Source organism: Peromyscus maniculatus, chromosome 12, assembly GCF_049852395.1.
Source record: "Peromyscus maniculatus bairdii isolate BWxNUB_F1_BW_parent chromosome 12, HU_Pman_BW_mat_3.1, whole genome shotgun sequence".
Classification (NCBI taxonomy): domain Eukaryota; kingdom Metazoa; phylum Chordata; class Mammalia; order Rodentia; family Cricetidae; genus Peromyscus; species Peromyscus maniculatus.
In genome coordinates, this window is record NC_134863.1 from 27,959,234 (window position 1) to 27,975,795 (window position 16,562).

General features: G+C 44.0%; 1 protein-coding gene across 10 annotated transcripts in view; it reads left to right on the forward strand.

Moving 5' to 3' along the window:
- Golgb1 (golgin B1) overlaps positions 1-16,562 on the forward strand; it is a 66,458-nt gene that overhangs the window by 21,732 nt on the left and 28,164 nt on the right. For 4 of the 10 annotated variants that reach the window (XM_076548821.1, XM_076548830.1, XM_076548822.1 and 1 more), the window contains 6 exons: positions 1,094-1,219; positions 3,234-3,356; positions 4,763-4,876; positions 8,272-10,114; positions 11,597-11,712; positions 16,115-16,229. In XM_076548821.1, coding sequence (XP_076404936.1) covers positions 1,094-1,219; positions 3,234-3,356; positions 4,763-4,876; positions 8,272-10,114; positions 11,597-11,712; positions 16,115-16,229 — 2,437 coding nt within the window. The remainder of the gene's footprint in view (positions 1-1,093; positions 1,220-3,233; positions 3,357-4,762; positions 4,877-8,271; positions 10,115-11,596; positions 11,713-16,114; positions 16,230-16,562) is intronic. The other 6 variants (XM_076548825.1, XM_076548826.1, XM_076548828.1 and 3 more) reach the window with 4 other exon arrangements.

Below are 16,562 nucleotides of genomic sequence, written 5' to 3' on the forward strand. Positions count from 1 at the left end.
ATCACAGGCACATGCCACTGTCCTCAGCCATTTTCCCCAGTGCTAGAGCTAGAAGCCACGGCCTTGACCACACAGGGCAGAGAGTCTGCTGGTGAGCCGCTTGTCAGGCCTCTTCATCCTGGTGCAGTTCCTCATAGTTTCCTCCAAGTTCATTCACATGTCTTAAACAGAGCCCCTGACTCAGTTCTGAGACGTCAGGGGGTCTAGATTGTCCCGGCCCTTTGACTCTCTCTTCCTGTGGAAGTCCTGCATTTACCCAAGGTCGGAGGATGGGAAGTGTTGCTTCTTCTCTAATATTGGCTCCATCTATCCCCACAAATACTTGGTGGTGGTTACCTTGGATTTTCCCTTTTCCATGGGGCCATCAGACGTAACTCTGTTGCTGTCTCTCTTCTCTTATACAATCTCGAATGCCAAGAACACCCTGATTTTCATGCTTTGCCCTTAACTTATTTAGCTTGGCATTTGTAGGCTTATCTTCCTACATGCCGTCAATATTGTCCACGTTTTTTGGTTCACTGTCTAGGTGGTCTGTCTCTTTGCTGTGTGAACTATTGGGGAAAATTATAAAGGCCACTCCACGTAGTTAAAAGGAAGATTTATTTAGTGGATGACTTACAAATGAAGGAATGGATAGGTCGCGGGGGTCTGGGGAAGGCGTATCGCAATCCAGCAGTGTTCTCTGGAGCTCTGCACAATCAATCTCCACCATACAGGGTCCAGGCGCAGAGAGAGCGCCCAGAGCGAGTGCTTGCCCATCCAGCTCTCAGGTTTCCAGCACCTCCCCTCGCCCCGCCTCGTAGGCGTGACAGTTGCCAGAGTCTCAATGGGGGTTGGAGCTTCCAGATCCAAGCTGGAATGGCTACCCACTACAGTGAACATTCAAAGAAATCGAAAACACTGTTGCTATTGCTTCTGTCCTCTTCTGAAACATTTTGGCAATTCAATAATATTTTAAAAATTAGTATATGGAATTCTGTTTCGTGTTAAAGTGGAAAGTAGAAGGAAATATGGTCGATACTTAAGACAAACGAGAAAGTCAAAGATCTAAGAATGCCAACCCCTTTATTTAAGTAAATATTTTCCCCTCCAGCTGGAAAAGAGTTCTGCAGAGATGGAGGAGTTTGTCCTGATGAAGCAGCAACTCCAAGAAAAGGAAGAACTTATTAAGACTTTGCAAACTCAGCTCAGCCAGACCCAGGCAGAGCAGGCTGCACAGGTAGGTGATGGCACCTTTATTAGAATAAAGGACCATGGGGTCCAGAGTGGTGTCTGCGGCAAGTCAGTCCCAACACTCACTCAAAAGCTTGGTAGAGGACAGCATGGTAGCCAGGATATTAAAGCCAAGCCTAGGAGGGTGGGGTAGAAGAAGTTAGAAGTGTGGTAAGTATGGTAAGGGGTACATATTAATAGGAAACGCCAGAACCCCTCAGAAAGTGCTGTTTATGTTGGGGAACTTGCCATAGTTTTACTGATGACTGTTTTTATTCATAGGTCCAGATACTCCATTTTAATAGCACACAGAGATTCTGTCTCTTAGGAATGGGGAATGGGCTCATGCTGAACTCAAAGGATAGGTAGACCAAAAGAAATACAAATTACTAGCTCCCTTATTTTCTAATTATAATCTTGTTAGGAAGATACATCTTCACTTTAAAGTTACTTAATGAACATATAATAAAGAAGTGGGGAAGGGTATAAAATTCCTTGCTAATGGATCTAGTATTCAAATGCTTCTTCATACTCATTTCTGAAGCCAGAACCAGCCTGTCTGTGCTAGCTGGCACCCTCAACTCTCTGATTTTCATAGTTTCCTGTTTGACAACCTACCACATAGTTCTTTGAGGATGCTTTTGCCTCATGCCACATTTTTATCCCTGGAGGGCCTTTGCACACAGCACAATCGTATCCATCAAATATATTGATAACAGAGGTGTCTTTTATGTAGGAATGACCGATGGTTGGGCACACAGAATTATATACCCAGAAATTGATAACTTTATCCTATTAGCTTCTGTTGGGTCTTTAATACATTATATACAATGTAGGATAGGAAAATGTTACACATTCTTTAATCTTATAAATTGCTTAAAACAAAGGCAACCAAGGCATATGAATATGTTAACAGACCCATCGTGGAGCAAGCCACTCCAAATAAAATACCAAAGGCCAAGTGTGGTGACACAAACCATGATCATAGCATTCAGAAGGCTGAGGTCGACAGGTCATGGGTTTGACACCAGTGTTGGCTACATGGCAAGTTCCAGGCTACACAGTGAGACCCTACCTCAAAAAATAAAAATGATGAAAGTAACATTAGCATTGAAGTATGTTGGGAGAGAAAAGGTATTTTGTGAACATGGAAGTTATAGAAGCTTCCACAAAAAAAGGAGAGCTAGACAAGCAGCATTCTCCTGAGGGAAGCGTTGGGAAAGGCAGAGAAGAAGAATTCATTAAAAGGAAAGTCTGCAGGAGGGACAGACAGCTGAAGAGGACTTTCTGGGGAGGTGGCTTGCCCTTGGACGCGCACACAGTTCTTTAGTCAAAGCGAATTTTTGAAAACCATACAAGTAGAATAGGCTTGTATTCAGTGTGCTGGGCTCTGCTGACTCCCCATGGGAGACCTCGATTTGGGGGATGTGGGGATGCGGGGTGGTTTGGGAAAGAGGGCTGGGGGTGGGAGGAGGGAAGAGGGGGGATCTGTGGATAGTATGTGGAGTGAGTAGAAAATTTCTTAATAAAGAAAAATGAAAGAAAAAAAGAATAGGCTTGTATTTCCATTTGTAGAGCAGTTTGAATAATGTTCATGAGCTTGAATTGCTCGTTTATGGCCATGAGGTTCCTGGACTGTTTTTGAGCCTGAGTCTGATACTGAAGGAGTTAACAGAAATTTAACTTCACTTGTATGTTTAATTTCCTAATCTTTTCAAATTAAAAAAAAAAAAACTACTCTCCTTGGATATGTAAAGCATTTTTAGTATCCATGAAGATTTTTAATTAAAATATGTATGAGTTGATTCTGCATTTGATAGTAGGCTTCTTCTCATGTCTGGAAGTTGCTGCTGGGCCTCTTGCTCTTCCGACATTCCCCCTTGACGTTCAGAGCTGAGGGTTAGAGAACTGCTTCCTGTCAGTGCCGTGTGCCCATCTTTGGAGGGTAGGCTGGAAGAGCGGAAATCCTGTGAAATCCTCCGGAGTGTAACTTGTGTAGTTTCTCTGGTATATGTCTTCAGTTGAGTTCCATGCAGCAGGTGGTCCGAGAGAAAGACGCCCGCTTTGAAACACAGGTTCGTCTGCACGAAGATGAGCTGCTTCAGTTAGTAACCCAGGCAGATGTGGAGACAGAGATGCAGCAGGTGTGTTGTCACACTCCGCAGAGTGACTGTCATTTTGGTTCACGCTTAACCAAGACTTCACAGCCACTTCCCAGCCACTGCCCTTCCCCGCTCTGCTCCACATGGCCTCCGTGTGTTCCTTGGCTTCTTATTGGTGTCCTGTCTTTCCTTGCATATCATTTTTTGTCTCGTCCTTCTTTTCCCCTTTCCTTATCTCATCAGGTTGGAACTTGGAACTTTAAAGCTGAATTTGCTCGGGGACAAGGGCTGGTTTCTTTTTCATTTGCGGATTTACAGCTACTGTTCATGCTCTAAACCTGATCCAAAACTTCAAATAGATGAAGTCAGTTTTGTATTTAAAAAAAAAAATGAGGCTAAAAAAATGCTTTTGAAGGCACAGTCTTTTATTAAATCAGTACTTTTTAAAAAGTGCATTATGTAGATACTGAAAATTGACTTCATTGTATTTGAGTTTACCATGTACTAACTCACATTGTCTGTACTTAGAATGTAGACCCCTGTAATGAAAGGCACTTTAGCGGCACTTTGTTTGATCTGTGTTTATATATGTGTGTTCATGTATGTGCAAGTGCATGTTTATGCACACAGGTATGCATGCACACATGCACATGTGTGTGGAGGCCAGAGGACAACTTTGGATGTCATTCCTTAAGGAGCCGTTCAGCTTGATATTTTTCCCCTCCGAGGTGGGGCCTGTCATTGGCCTAGTTCACCACTTAGGCTAGCTGGCTGGCCAAGAAGCCTCAGGAATCCTGTTTCTACCTCCTCAGTTTGGGATTCACCTGGCCTGGCTTTTTTCATATGGATTCTGGGGATTGAACACAAGTCCTCACAAGTACTTTGCCAATTGTTCCATCTGTTCCAGCCTCTCATCTCTTTAATCTTGAGTGAAAACTTGTTCCAAGGTCTAAGCAGTCTTTAGAATGTACTCCTAAGTGGAGTTTCAGAGTACACTACTTTGAAAAGTAGAATATTAATTGTATATATTGATTTATTTATTTAATGGGTATTTTTCAAGTGCCTGCCTTGTGATTGAAAACAGAAGAGAAATGGTTTTGCCTATAAAGATTGCTCTCTTTTGTAGGTAAGAAATGCATGTTACCTATGCTACTTAGGGACAGGACAGGAACTGTATGACTCTGAAAGGGAGTGTGTGTCGTTCTATCCTAAGTACAGTAAGCTCCCTGACGAGGCCTTGCTTGCATTTGGGATTGGTTGTTGTCACGCTCTGCAGAAGGCGTTTTGCAGACTCTTGCTGCTGGATGGGTCATGGCATGCTGGTGTCCTACTTAGCCCTTTTCTCCCACACTCCAGAATGTAGCCTTACAGGTGCACATGGCGTTTTGGATGGTAGGCAAATAGTTGTGCTTATTTATCTGCAATTGTGTCTCCATGTTTCTTTCCAGAAACTGAAGGTAATGCAGAGGAAACTTGAGGAAAATGAGGAAGCCTTGTTGGGCCGAGCTCAGGTTGTGGATTTGCTGCAACAGGAGCTGACTTCAGCCGAACAGAGAAACCAGGTACTGGCTGTGGTCCCACTACCTGCCAGGGGAGGGCTGGTTTCTACGGTAGGTTGTTGGGCAGCAGGCAGAACAATGTCTGAGCCATCGGAGGGTTGGTGCCCTCTATTCATTCTCTTCAGCAAACACTCAGTGCTCCCCTGATGTACCCAGTGGGAAAGCAAACACAGCTACTTCCCCAGGGCTTCCGGTTTCCATCTTTTGTCACACTTTTCCTTCATTGTTGGAGGTAAGAGTCTCTCTTGCAGAGTTTCCTCTTTTCCTCTAGTGAGTTTCTTTTTCATCACTTTCCCCTTGTCTGTCTTGAATGGTTCTTGTGTTTTATGCATGGTCTCTGCTTTGCCTATTTTCGTTGGTCAACTTTCTGCTGGATGGAAGTGGTCCTATCATGCAGCAGTCCTTCATTTGTCTTGCTAGACTGTATGGGCCCATGCTTCTGATTTGGGCTACTCTGATCTGCCTTTGGCTTCCCTGTGCCCTTGTCCTGTCATCTTATCCAGGTAGCCAAATTCTAGTACGGAATTAGTTCTATGGCAACACAACCTTTGCTCGTTCACCTGGGTACTGTCCGCTGCCAGGAAAAGTCAGCCACACCCTCCTCCTTAATGCTCAGCATGCTTTCTTGAGGCCACTTTCTCTGTAGTCTCCCTCCCCTTCATCCTCATAAAACCTGTACTCTGACTCTAGGTGTCCCCTCTGGGTGTCCTGAGACAGTGAAGGTCTAGTTTCCTTTGTGGTACTTACCAGGCCATTGCTGCACAGATGGTTGTATCTGGTGCCCTTTGTCAGCTGTGTATGAGTTAATGCACTGTGGATCTTCACAGCTCCTTCCTGCAGTGGATAGCATTTTTTCCCTCACCACAGACAAAGAAACTCGGGCATAGAGAATTCCCATACACCCCTGGTTGATTTGATAGACTTCAGGTTTTCTGTCAGTAAACTAAGGGTAGTAATATTTATGTAAAGGACTTGTAGCATGAATCTTAATTGGTCTTAATAGTAAAAACTCAGAGTCAGATATAGAGGTAAATGTTGAAAGATCAGAGAGATAAAAGGAAAGAGCAAGCCACAGCCACCTCACCAACTCCTCAGCCTGAAACAGACTGAGCTCCTGTCTCCTCCCCCTTATATTCCTCTCTCCGCCCAGCCACATCACTTCCTGTCTCTACCTCCCTAGTGCTGGGATCAAAGGTTTGTGCCACCACTGCCTGGCCCTGTTTCTTTTTCAGACTGGATCAATCTTGAGTAGCCCAGAGTGGCCTTAAACTCCCAAAGATCTGCCTGCCTCTGCCTCCCAGTTACTGGGATTAAAGGTGTGTGCCACCACTGCCTGGACTCTATGGCCGACTAGTGGCTTAGCTCCACACTTCGATCTTCAGGCAAGCTTTATTTGTTAGATCACAAACAAAATATCAAAGCCCATTGCTTTCCCATTAGCACAGTGCACATCTTGGTTCTCTTCTGATGCCTCTGGAGCTTTTCTTTTGTTTACTTTTCCATCAGAGGCTTCTCTTCCTGCCATTAGACCGTGGACTGGCCTCAGCCAAGTGTTCTCACTATACCCGTTCTTCTCTCTTTCTCTCTCTCTGGTAGTAGATGTGACTGTCCCCACCAAATATTTATCTCCCCAGCGCTGTTGACATGTGTCCCTTTCCCTCGTGATACATGGCTGACCTACAGGCTTGGCAAGCCCAGCAAGTGAAAAAACAAAACTCACCTTCCTTCTTAAAGCATATAATTTGTAGCTCAGAAGACCAGACATGGGACTACCGTTGTCTGGTGTTCCCATGGCGGGCTGCACAGCCAGAGTACACAGAGTGCCTGCACGCTCCTGTGCTGTGGCACTGTTCACAGCAGTCGACAGAGAAAGAGGCCACGGAGGCGCCTGGCCGTGGATATATAATGTAAATATACCACTAATTTAAGCACACAATAGAATATTACGCAGTCCTAAAAAAGGAATGCGGTTCTGTGCTTTTGCAGCAATGTGGAAAGAGTACAGGCTGCTGTTCTAAGTGAAATAATTTGTCAGGCACAGACAGACAAATACCACGTGTCCTCACTTACACATGGAAGCCAAAAAGTTCATCTCAAAGAAGTAGAAAATAGAACAGCAGCTTCCAGAGCTTGGGAAGGATGTAGGGGAGGGAGGGTGGAGAGGATGCTAAGTGGGTACAGGGATACCTGGGATCTGTGCTCATCTGTAGAACAGCGGGACAGCTGCACTGGCCACAATTGTTTTATATCCTAGTAGAGAGGATTTTAACTGTTCCCAACACCAAGAAAAGACATATACTGACATGACCTATGCCAGCGACCTTGATGTGATTGTTCTGCATTCTGGGTCGTGCATTGAAATGTTACATTCACCCCACAAATAGGTGTAATTGTTATGTGCCCAATTCAAAACACATTTAAAAAATACTTTAACCACATTTTCTCTCTTAATGGACTATTTACTCAAAAGATTAAAACTCAGGCTTTATTGTTTCCTTTGTATTCTCTAACCCTACAATTAATTGTCAGCCCTGCTAATTTTATCTCTTAATTCTAGACTCTGCCTTCCTCATCAGTAACATCAGGACCCAGCTCTGGCTTGGGAACATCGTCACAGAAAGAGCTCTTCCTGACAGGGTTTTGCCTCTGTTCTTCCTCCCATACCCCATGTATCCTCTTTGGCGTTGAGAGGGTTGTCTCTTCAGAAACTTGTATGACCACACTCCTTATTGCTTAAAGAACAGCTCTCAGTTTCTTGATGATAAGGCACCCCCTGAGCTTTATGGTGGTTCTCCAGCCCTCTTTCCTTTTGTCACTGGAGATTTTCTCGCTCCTAACTCCCGCTACCTTGGTGGTCATGTTTTTCTTGGCTCTCTGCCTGACGTACCATTTTAAGTACTTCCTTTGCCTAGCTGATGGCTCCCTTTTACATTTTAGATCATTTGGCTCTCTTAAAGGAAGGCTGCCCTCACCCATCCCTCTCCTCTCCCCATGGGCACTTTGCAGATGTTCCTCTGTGTGCTTGCATGATGCTCAACCTGTCTCCATGCCTGAACCCCGACTTCCTCCAGGGCGTGGACTAGATGGGTTTGTTCATTGTGGATTGAGGCCACTTTGCTGTAGACTATGCTGGTGCAGAAGACTAGTAAGAATGAGACAAAGTGCCTCCTTCCCTCATGAAACGTGTTTTCTAGTGGGAGAGGCAAAAACGAAAGAAATAACTGATACAAGGTAAATATGAGTATAAATGGTCCAAAATGTCTAGAAACCAGCATGGAGGGTGGAGCCGTAGGTTTAGTGCTACTTGCTTGGGTCCTAGGAGTACATCAGTGTGCTCCCTGAATGGAAGGATATAGTTGTGGATCATGGTGGTTTATGTTTTTGTTTTTGTTTCTTAGAATCTTTCCCAGCAGTTACAGCAGCTGGAAGCTGAAAATAGTACTTTAAAGAACACCATGGAAACAGAGAGACAGGAGTCCAAGATTCTGATGGAAAAGGTCGAACTTGAAGTAGCAGAGAGAAAATTATCCTTCCATAACCTGCAGGAAGAGATGCATCACCTTCAGGGACAGTTGGAGCAAGCTGGCCAAGCCCAGGCTGACCTGGAGACTCAGTATAGTGCTCTCGAACAAAAGCATAAAGCAGAAATGGAAGAGAAGAATGCTTATATCTCAAGTATTCAGAAGACTGAGCAAGAGCTGCAGTCGGCCTGTGCTGCCCTGAAGGAGGAAAACTCGATTCTGCTCCGAGAGAAGGATGAACAGGCCACCGAATCATCCCGGGCCATCCAGCAGCTGCAGTCTGCCTGTGATGCCCTGAAGGAGGAAAACTCGATTCTGCTCCGAGAGAAGGATGAACAGGCCACCGAATCATCCCGGGCCGTCCAGCAGCTGCAGTCTGCCTGTGATGCCCTGAAGGAGGAAAACTCAGGTCTGCTCCGAGAGAAGGATGAACAGGCCACCGAATCATCCCGGGCCGTCCAGCAGCTGCAGTCTGCCTGTGATGCCCTGAAGGAGGAAAACTCGATTCTGCTCCGAGAGAAGGATGAACAGGCCACCGAATCATCCCGGGCCATCCAGCAGGTGCAGTCTGCCTCTGCTGCCCTGAAGGAGGAAAACTCGATTCTGCTCCGAGAGAAGGATGAACAGGCCACCGAATCATCCCGGGCCATCCAGCAGCTGCAGTCTGCCTGTGATGCCCTGAAGGAGGAAAACTCGATTCTGCTCCGAGAGAAGGATGAACAGGCTGCCGAGTCAGCCCAGGCCATCCAGCAGCTGCAGTCTGCCTGTGATGCCCTGAAGGAGGAAAACTCGATTCTGCTCCGAGAGAAGGATGAACAGGCCACCGAATCAGCCCAGGCCATCCAGCAGCTGCAGTCTGCCTGTGATGCCCTGAAGGAGGAAAACTCGATTCTGCTCCGAGAGAAGGATGAACAGGCCACCGAATCATCCCGGGCCATCCAGCAGGTGCAGTCTGCCTCTGCTGCCCTGAAGGAGGAAAACTCGATTCTGCTCCGAGAGAAGGATGAACAGGCCACCGAATCATCCCGGGCCATCCAGCAGCTGCAGTCTGCCTGTGATGCCCTGAAGGAGGAAAACTCGATTCTGCTCCGAGAGAAGGATGAACAGGCTGCCGAGTCAGCCCAGGCCATCCAGCAGCTGCAGTCTGCCTGTGATGCCCTGAAGGAGGAAAACTCGATTCTGCTCCGAGAGAAGGATGAACAGGCCACCGAATCATCCCGGGCCATCCAGCAGGTGCAGTCTGCCTGTGATGCCCTGAAGGAGGAAAACTCGATTCTGCTCCGAGAGAAGGATGAACAGGCTGCCGAGTCAGCCCAGGCCATCCAGCAGCTGCAGTCTGCCTGTGATGCCCTGAAGGAGGAAAACTCGATTCTGCTCCGAGAGAAGGATGAACAGGCCACCGAATCAGCCCAGGCCATCCAGCAGCTGCAGTCTGCCTGTGATGCCCTGAAGGAGGAAAACTCAGGTCTGCTCCGAGAGAAGGATGAACAGGCTGCCGAGTCAGCCCAGGCCATCCAGCAGCTGCAGTCTGCCTGTGATGCCCTGAAGGAGGAAAACTCGATTCTGCTCCGAGAGAAGGATGAACAGGCCACCGAATCATCCCGGGCCATCCAGCAGGTGCAGTCTGCCTGTGATGCCCTGAAGGAGGAAAACTCGGAGCTGCTCCGAGAGAAGGATGAACAGGCTGTCGAGTCAGCCCATGCCATCCAGCAGCTGGAAGGTCAGTGTTTGGCAGCTTTGGAAGCCACACCTCTAGCCCCTGAGAGGACTGTACTTCCTACTTTCAGGACTCTGATAGTGGATTCAAAAGAGACCTCTTCTGGCCAGGCCTGCTCTTCTTGCCTTTCAAGTCATAGTTGTCTTAACATTGTTGTCACAGCACAAAAACCTGGTGCACTCTGTCCAGGTGCTGAGTAGTCACATGTGAACAGTCACTTGACTGACCAGAAGAGTGTGGTGATGGACATGAGCAGGAACGGAAGTTGTTTCTAGAAATGTCAGGCCAGGTGTAGGTACACAGACTAAACTGCAAGAAGTCATCTGTAAGTCTAAAGGTAGATCTTCTTGCTTTTACTATAGGTGGAAATTTCCTTTTGAAGAGAACACTTGTCCTCTAACAGGTTTTAAGAAAATTATTTAAATGTTTTATTAAAATTGAAAATGACTCTAAAAGTTTGACATTTTAGAAGTTTATAAAAAAAAAAGTACAACTCTCTGAACACTGATACTCCATGTCACCAGTCTTCAAAATCCTGACAGATGGGAGTGTGCATGGTCCTGATAAGAATTTAGGAAGAAATAACCTACAAACAAGTACCAAAAAATTGGTTGTCTAACAGAAAGTCTAGAGGGCATCCTGAGGGAAAGAGGAGCTGAGTATATTGTCCCCTTCCCAAACCAGTACATGTTCAAAACCCTGCTGGGGACTCTTGACGGGCTCATGATACTTAAGTGGTATGTGAAGAACGTAAATATGAACCACTAAAGCCATTTTTCTTTCTTTAGTTTTTTTTTTGAGATAGGGTTTCTCTCTGTAGTCCTGCCTGTCTTGAAACTTGCTCTGTAGACCAGAGATGCCTGGAACACACAGAGATTCGCCTGCTTCTGCCTACAGACTGCTGGGATTAAAGGCGTGCGCCACCAATGCCTGGCTCCACTAAAGCCATTTTTAAGGGGGAAAAGGAAAAAGGAATCTTTGAAATGTCTAAGCCTTTCTTTACTAACGTTTATCAGGTGTGCATGTTAATGGCATTCCATGTGAGAATTCCATACATGCAAACAGTGTGTGTTCTCAAGCTTCCTCTCACATCCCTCACCTGTCCAAGTCCCCAGGCGTCACTGTCTTTTCTACTCTAGTTCCCATAGAGGAGAGGAGATGTGTGGTTGTCTGGCTTCTGCACCTAACATGACGTTTCCCGGTCCCATCCATTTTGATGCAAACAGCAGGGTTTCAGTTTTCTTTGTGACTCTGTAACATTCCATGTGCTTATTTTTTCCTTTGAAGGAAGTAGTTTACTGAGATGCTCTTCAATCCAAACTGTTAGAAACTGTAATTGGCATCATAATCTCCATTAAGATAACTGAGCTGGTAAAGTCCGTGTGGTAGATCCTTAGAGGGTAGTACTAAGTTCCGGGCTAAAAGCAGATCTCACCTCTGTGTGTTTTGTTTCCTCACATTGCATGTTTGTTTTCTTTCCCTTAGATCAACTCCAGCAAAAATCTAAAGAAATTAGCCAATTTGTAAATAAACCAAACTTGCAAAAACATGAAACAGCATCTCAGACTTCTTTACCAGATGCTTATAATGAGGGCATACAGGTAATTAAATGTGATTTTCTGTATGATGTATTTATGTTTGCTGTATTGAAGGGCTCTAATGAGTATCACAGAGAAAGTGTAAATGTGCATTTTCACCTAATGTAATGCTTTTGGAGGAGGAGTCCACTTGAATCCTGAAAGGCATTAAAGCCGCTTTCCCACTAGGGATAATGAGGAGAGAAGCTAACACACACATCTCAGGAGTTTTCTGATGCCAGTGCCTTGAGTCTGTATTGTGGGTGGGCCATTATTCCTGTTTTGTGTTCATTTGCCCAGTGTGGGATCAGATCTGTTCAGGTTTAGTGTACACAAGTCAGTCTAAACAAACTTACAAGTCTACTAGAGAAATCGTAATATAAGTATATTAACAGTAAACAAGTTGGTTTGCCGAATGGCTGGCTGGCCAGTATATTCCCTTTTCCTCCTCCAGCTGTCTCTGTAGAAAACTAGATTATAATCACCCCAGCACTTAATGAACATAAGTATCAGAACAAGGGGGTCTGATGATCTTAGTTGACCAGGCTGGCCAAGCTACAGTGGATGTGTTCATCACCTCTGTCGTGAGATGATGCCCTTTCAAATGGACAGAGCTGTTAGGACAAGGTCCTTGGACAGTATTGTGAACCATAAGTAACATTTGCATTTACAAAGATGTTTTCCAGCTATTCAAGTAGATGGGAACAGTTTTATACTGAATGTTCATGTCCCCTCCTATAGATTGTATCATATATTGTATGTATTTGCTTTAATAGCTATCCTTTTGTCCATCTCTGTCCATCAATTCATCTTAATGTTTTATGTATTTCACAGTAGGCTATTGACCTCAGGACTTTTCTTCCCCGCCAAATATTGCAGCATGTGTATTATTGACTAGATTTCAGTATTTGTTGGTAGTTGAGGTATACTAGTTGAGTGATTCTTCTTTTTCTCTGGAGGTAAAATTTATAAACCATTAAATGCATAAAAGTATATCATGAGTACATTTTGTCAGATGCATTCAGCTATGGTACCCAAACTCTTAATAAAAAGGTATAACATTGTCATCACCCTACACAGTATCTTCTCTTGCATGAACTGCCATTCCATTTCCACCATAATTTTGCATGGTTTACTTATAAATATATTTGTGCAATATGTGCCCTTTTTCCCTTGTTTTGTGATTTATTTCTATTATTGCATTTATTCTTTTAAATTGCCATTATAGAAAAAAGCAGAGATAAAATAAAAAATAAATGGTTGTAGTCATGTTCTAGTGAAATTTTATTAATAAAAGCAAGTGAAAGCCCCCACAATTGCCTAACCCTTAGTTACATGTTTCCATCTGATACCATTCTGTGTAAAGGACTGCTTTTAACTTTCCTATGAGTGTGGATGGGGGTGTGTTGTGTGTGTGTTCACAGACATAGACATTTGGTGATGGGTTCTTATAACTCCTGTGCAGCTAAAGATAGTTTTCTCAACTTGGATCTTTGACTTATCGGAAGAGTTTGAGTCAGTGCTTGTTCGTTCTGCACTGTTGAAGCAAGATACTTCACTCAGCATCGCACTGAAGCCCTGGGCAGAATTCGGGTCCACACATCTGCCCTTGGGATTGGCCATACAGCACAGCATGCTATTCTCTAACCTTGTCAAGTAGATAGTTTGGGTAGTTGAGATCTCCAGAGACAGTTGCATCATACTTATGTGCTCCTCTGCAGTCCGCTGACACCTAGGGAGACCCTCGGCAGATCTAGTGATGTTCTCTTCTGTCATTTCTCCCCTTTGACTCTTAGCTCTGTCCCCTTGACTCAGGGCCAGCCAGGCTCTGCCTATGCTAACCACTTTGGGGCACATGGCCTGTAAACTCATTTAGGAGATTAAGTTTATAGAAAACAGAGAGAGAGAGAGAGAGAGAGAGAGAGAGAGAGAGAGAGGGAGGAGAGAGGGAGGAGAGAGAGGGAGGAGAGAGGGAGGAGAGAGGGAGGAGAGAGGGAGGAGAGAGGGAGGAGAGAGGGAGAAGGGGGAGGGAGGAGAGATATTCTTAACCTTGCAGTCTTCTTAGGGCTAAAACTGGGTCACTTAAAATACAGAAACCTTGTAATGAGGTACTTTCACCCTGTTCTTTATGCTGTGTTTGCTGTCTGTTTATGTTAAAGTTTTAAATCTTAGCACACATTGTTAACATGTATGCATTGAACAGTTAGTTACATGTATTTAAAACACACTAAGGAGAAGATGTTGACTTATTTACCCACATACTAACCGTGTGCCATGTTCTTTCCTCTCTGAGGCTCGGTTTTCCATCTGATACCATGGTTTTCTAAAATAACCACCATATTCTTGTTGTAGTCAAGTCTACTAGAGAAAAATTCTCTTGGTATTATCCAATATTTGCATTGTGTTCTGTTCTTGAATAGGTTTATAATTCTGTATTGACCTTTTGTTATTCAAGACATTAAAAATATTTTTGTCTCCTGTCTTACATCTCCTCCAGCATTTCTTCAGTAATTATTCAAATGATTGTTCCTATAGACAAGTATCTTTTTTCCATTGAGCTTTAAGAAGACCTTTCTCTTTCTTTTTGTGATGTAGTCAGTTGTAGTATCTTTGCAAGTTTCTTGATATTGTTCAGCGCCCCTCCCCCCATTTTTTACATAAAGCTTGTGAATGAAAAGTTTGGCCATTTCTTAAAATAATTTTTCTGTGTCTTCTGTCCTTCCTCTCCTCTGATGCTCCAATTAAAGTATATTTTAATGTTGTCCTACATGTCCTTGAGGTTATGGTCATTTTCTTCAATAATTAGACTCATTAGTTTCTGTTGATCTGTCTTCAAGTTCATTGTGCATTTCTTCTTTTGCCTGTATTCTTCTATAAAGCCTGTCCATTGGATTTTTCATTTCATGTTTCTGATTTTCTATTCCAGATTTTCATTTTTTTCCTTTTATAAAGTTGTTTATCTGCACCAAAAGTTCCTGCTTTTTCCTTCATTGTTAACCTAGTATGTCTTATCATAGTTTTAATATCTTCCTTAAAATCCTAGCTTGCAGCCAGACATGGTAGTTTATGCTTGTAAGGCCAGAATTCAGGAGGTAGAAACAGGACATCTCAAGTTCAGGGCTGTCTTGCTAAGCTATATTGTGAGGCTCTGACTCAAAAAAACCAAAGGGTAGGAATGTAGTTCAGTGGCAGAGCACTTGCCGAGTCTGCAGAAGGCCCTGGGTCTGATCGCTGTCACTTCATTAATTAATGAGTTCTTGCTTGCTAATCCAGCCTTTGTAGCATTTTGTGATTGGTCTCTGTTGGTTATATTTTCCCTAGAGAATGAATCACGGTTTCCTTTTTTTGCCATGAGTCCCAGATGCTGTACATGCTTTGTCTGGGAGGTTCTGTTCTGTTGTTTCTAGAATTCTGAAGCATTCGGATTGCTTTTTATCACCCAATAGCATGGACCCACACTGTAAACTTTGGCCTGTGGTAGAGAGCCCCTGGACTTGGTTGGTTAGTTTTGTCTTAGTTCAGTGGTTTTGAGTTGGCCCGTTAGTTACCTCACTCATCGTTCTGGAGTTTAGGCTGAGTTTGTAGAGAATTAATGCCCCTTGACTGATGTTCTTCCTGTTTGCTTACCTCACACTGCAGCTGTCCTCCTCCTCAGGACTCTCTTATTTTTCCAGATAGAATACCTCTGGCTAGTTTATTGGAGTTTCATTTGCTTTATGTATTACAAACTAGAAACTTGCCTCTAGATTAAAAATCCCAAACCCTAAATTTAGCCCCTGCGGTTTCTTTAATCACCAGTAAAGGTTTGTGATCAAGCATGCTTAACATGGACATTTCTGTGGAATTGCATGGAAAATTGTATAAAATAAGTCCCTTGAAGGGTGAAAAATATGTGTAAAAAGACAAAAAACTAAAGACTTAGTAACATAGGTACTTGCCTGTCTGTCATTAAAAGAGTCAAACATTCTGGATACATAAGTTAAACAGAAGAACTTTTTATTGTAATGGGAAAAACCCAACAATACAGCAAGCACAGTTCTTCCTCCCCTTGGGAAATCTCGTTTGTGTTCATTTTCCTCTGGACCTTGCTGCTTGCTGGCTTTAATCTAATCTATGGTGTTGCTTGTGAACTTATAAAACATTCTTTCACACACAATTGACTTGGGATTTCTATCTTTATAATCCAGGCTTCAATGCTGGATTCAAAACCCAATGAACTGGAAGCTCATGGGATATATTGTATTTCTTTTTCTATCTTCAGAATTAAGAAATTCTCCAAAGATTCACCAGGCAGAAGGGTGTCTCTAAAGCAGCCTCATGGCTGGAGAACTTCCAGATGATATGAGTGCTAGAGGCCCTCTGGGCATCAGTGTGAGAGCTCTCACTGGGTGGATAATCATTAATTTGTTGTCTTTCTATAATCTAGGCAGTCACGGAGGAGAAGATTGCCTCTTTGCAGAAGAGAGTGGTGGAGCTAGAGAATGAAAAGGGAGCCTTGCTCCATGGCTCTGTGGAGCTGGAGGAGCTGAAAGCCAAGAATGGTATGTATCAATAAAAACCATGATTCTGTCTTCTTACCCCAGAAGTGTCTCCGCTCTTAGCACTATATCCATGTAGCTCTTCTGACTATACTCAGGATCTCAGGGAGCAGAGCTGGCGGTTGTCAATATAGAAGTAATAGTGTGTACTAAGTGGCTGGGCACAGTCCTGGTGCTTATCTCAGGGTTACATTTTATGATGTCTACTGTAAAATGCTGCAGCATAGTTTATATTCATTTGGGAACCATATCTTCTAGGAAGCATGACCCATATTGGACTTTACTAAGATGTTGAATTTTCTAAAAGGCAAAATGAGGGAGGGAATGAGGTAAGAG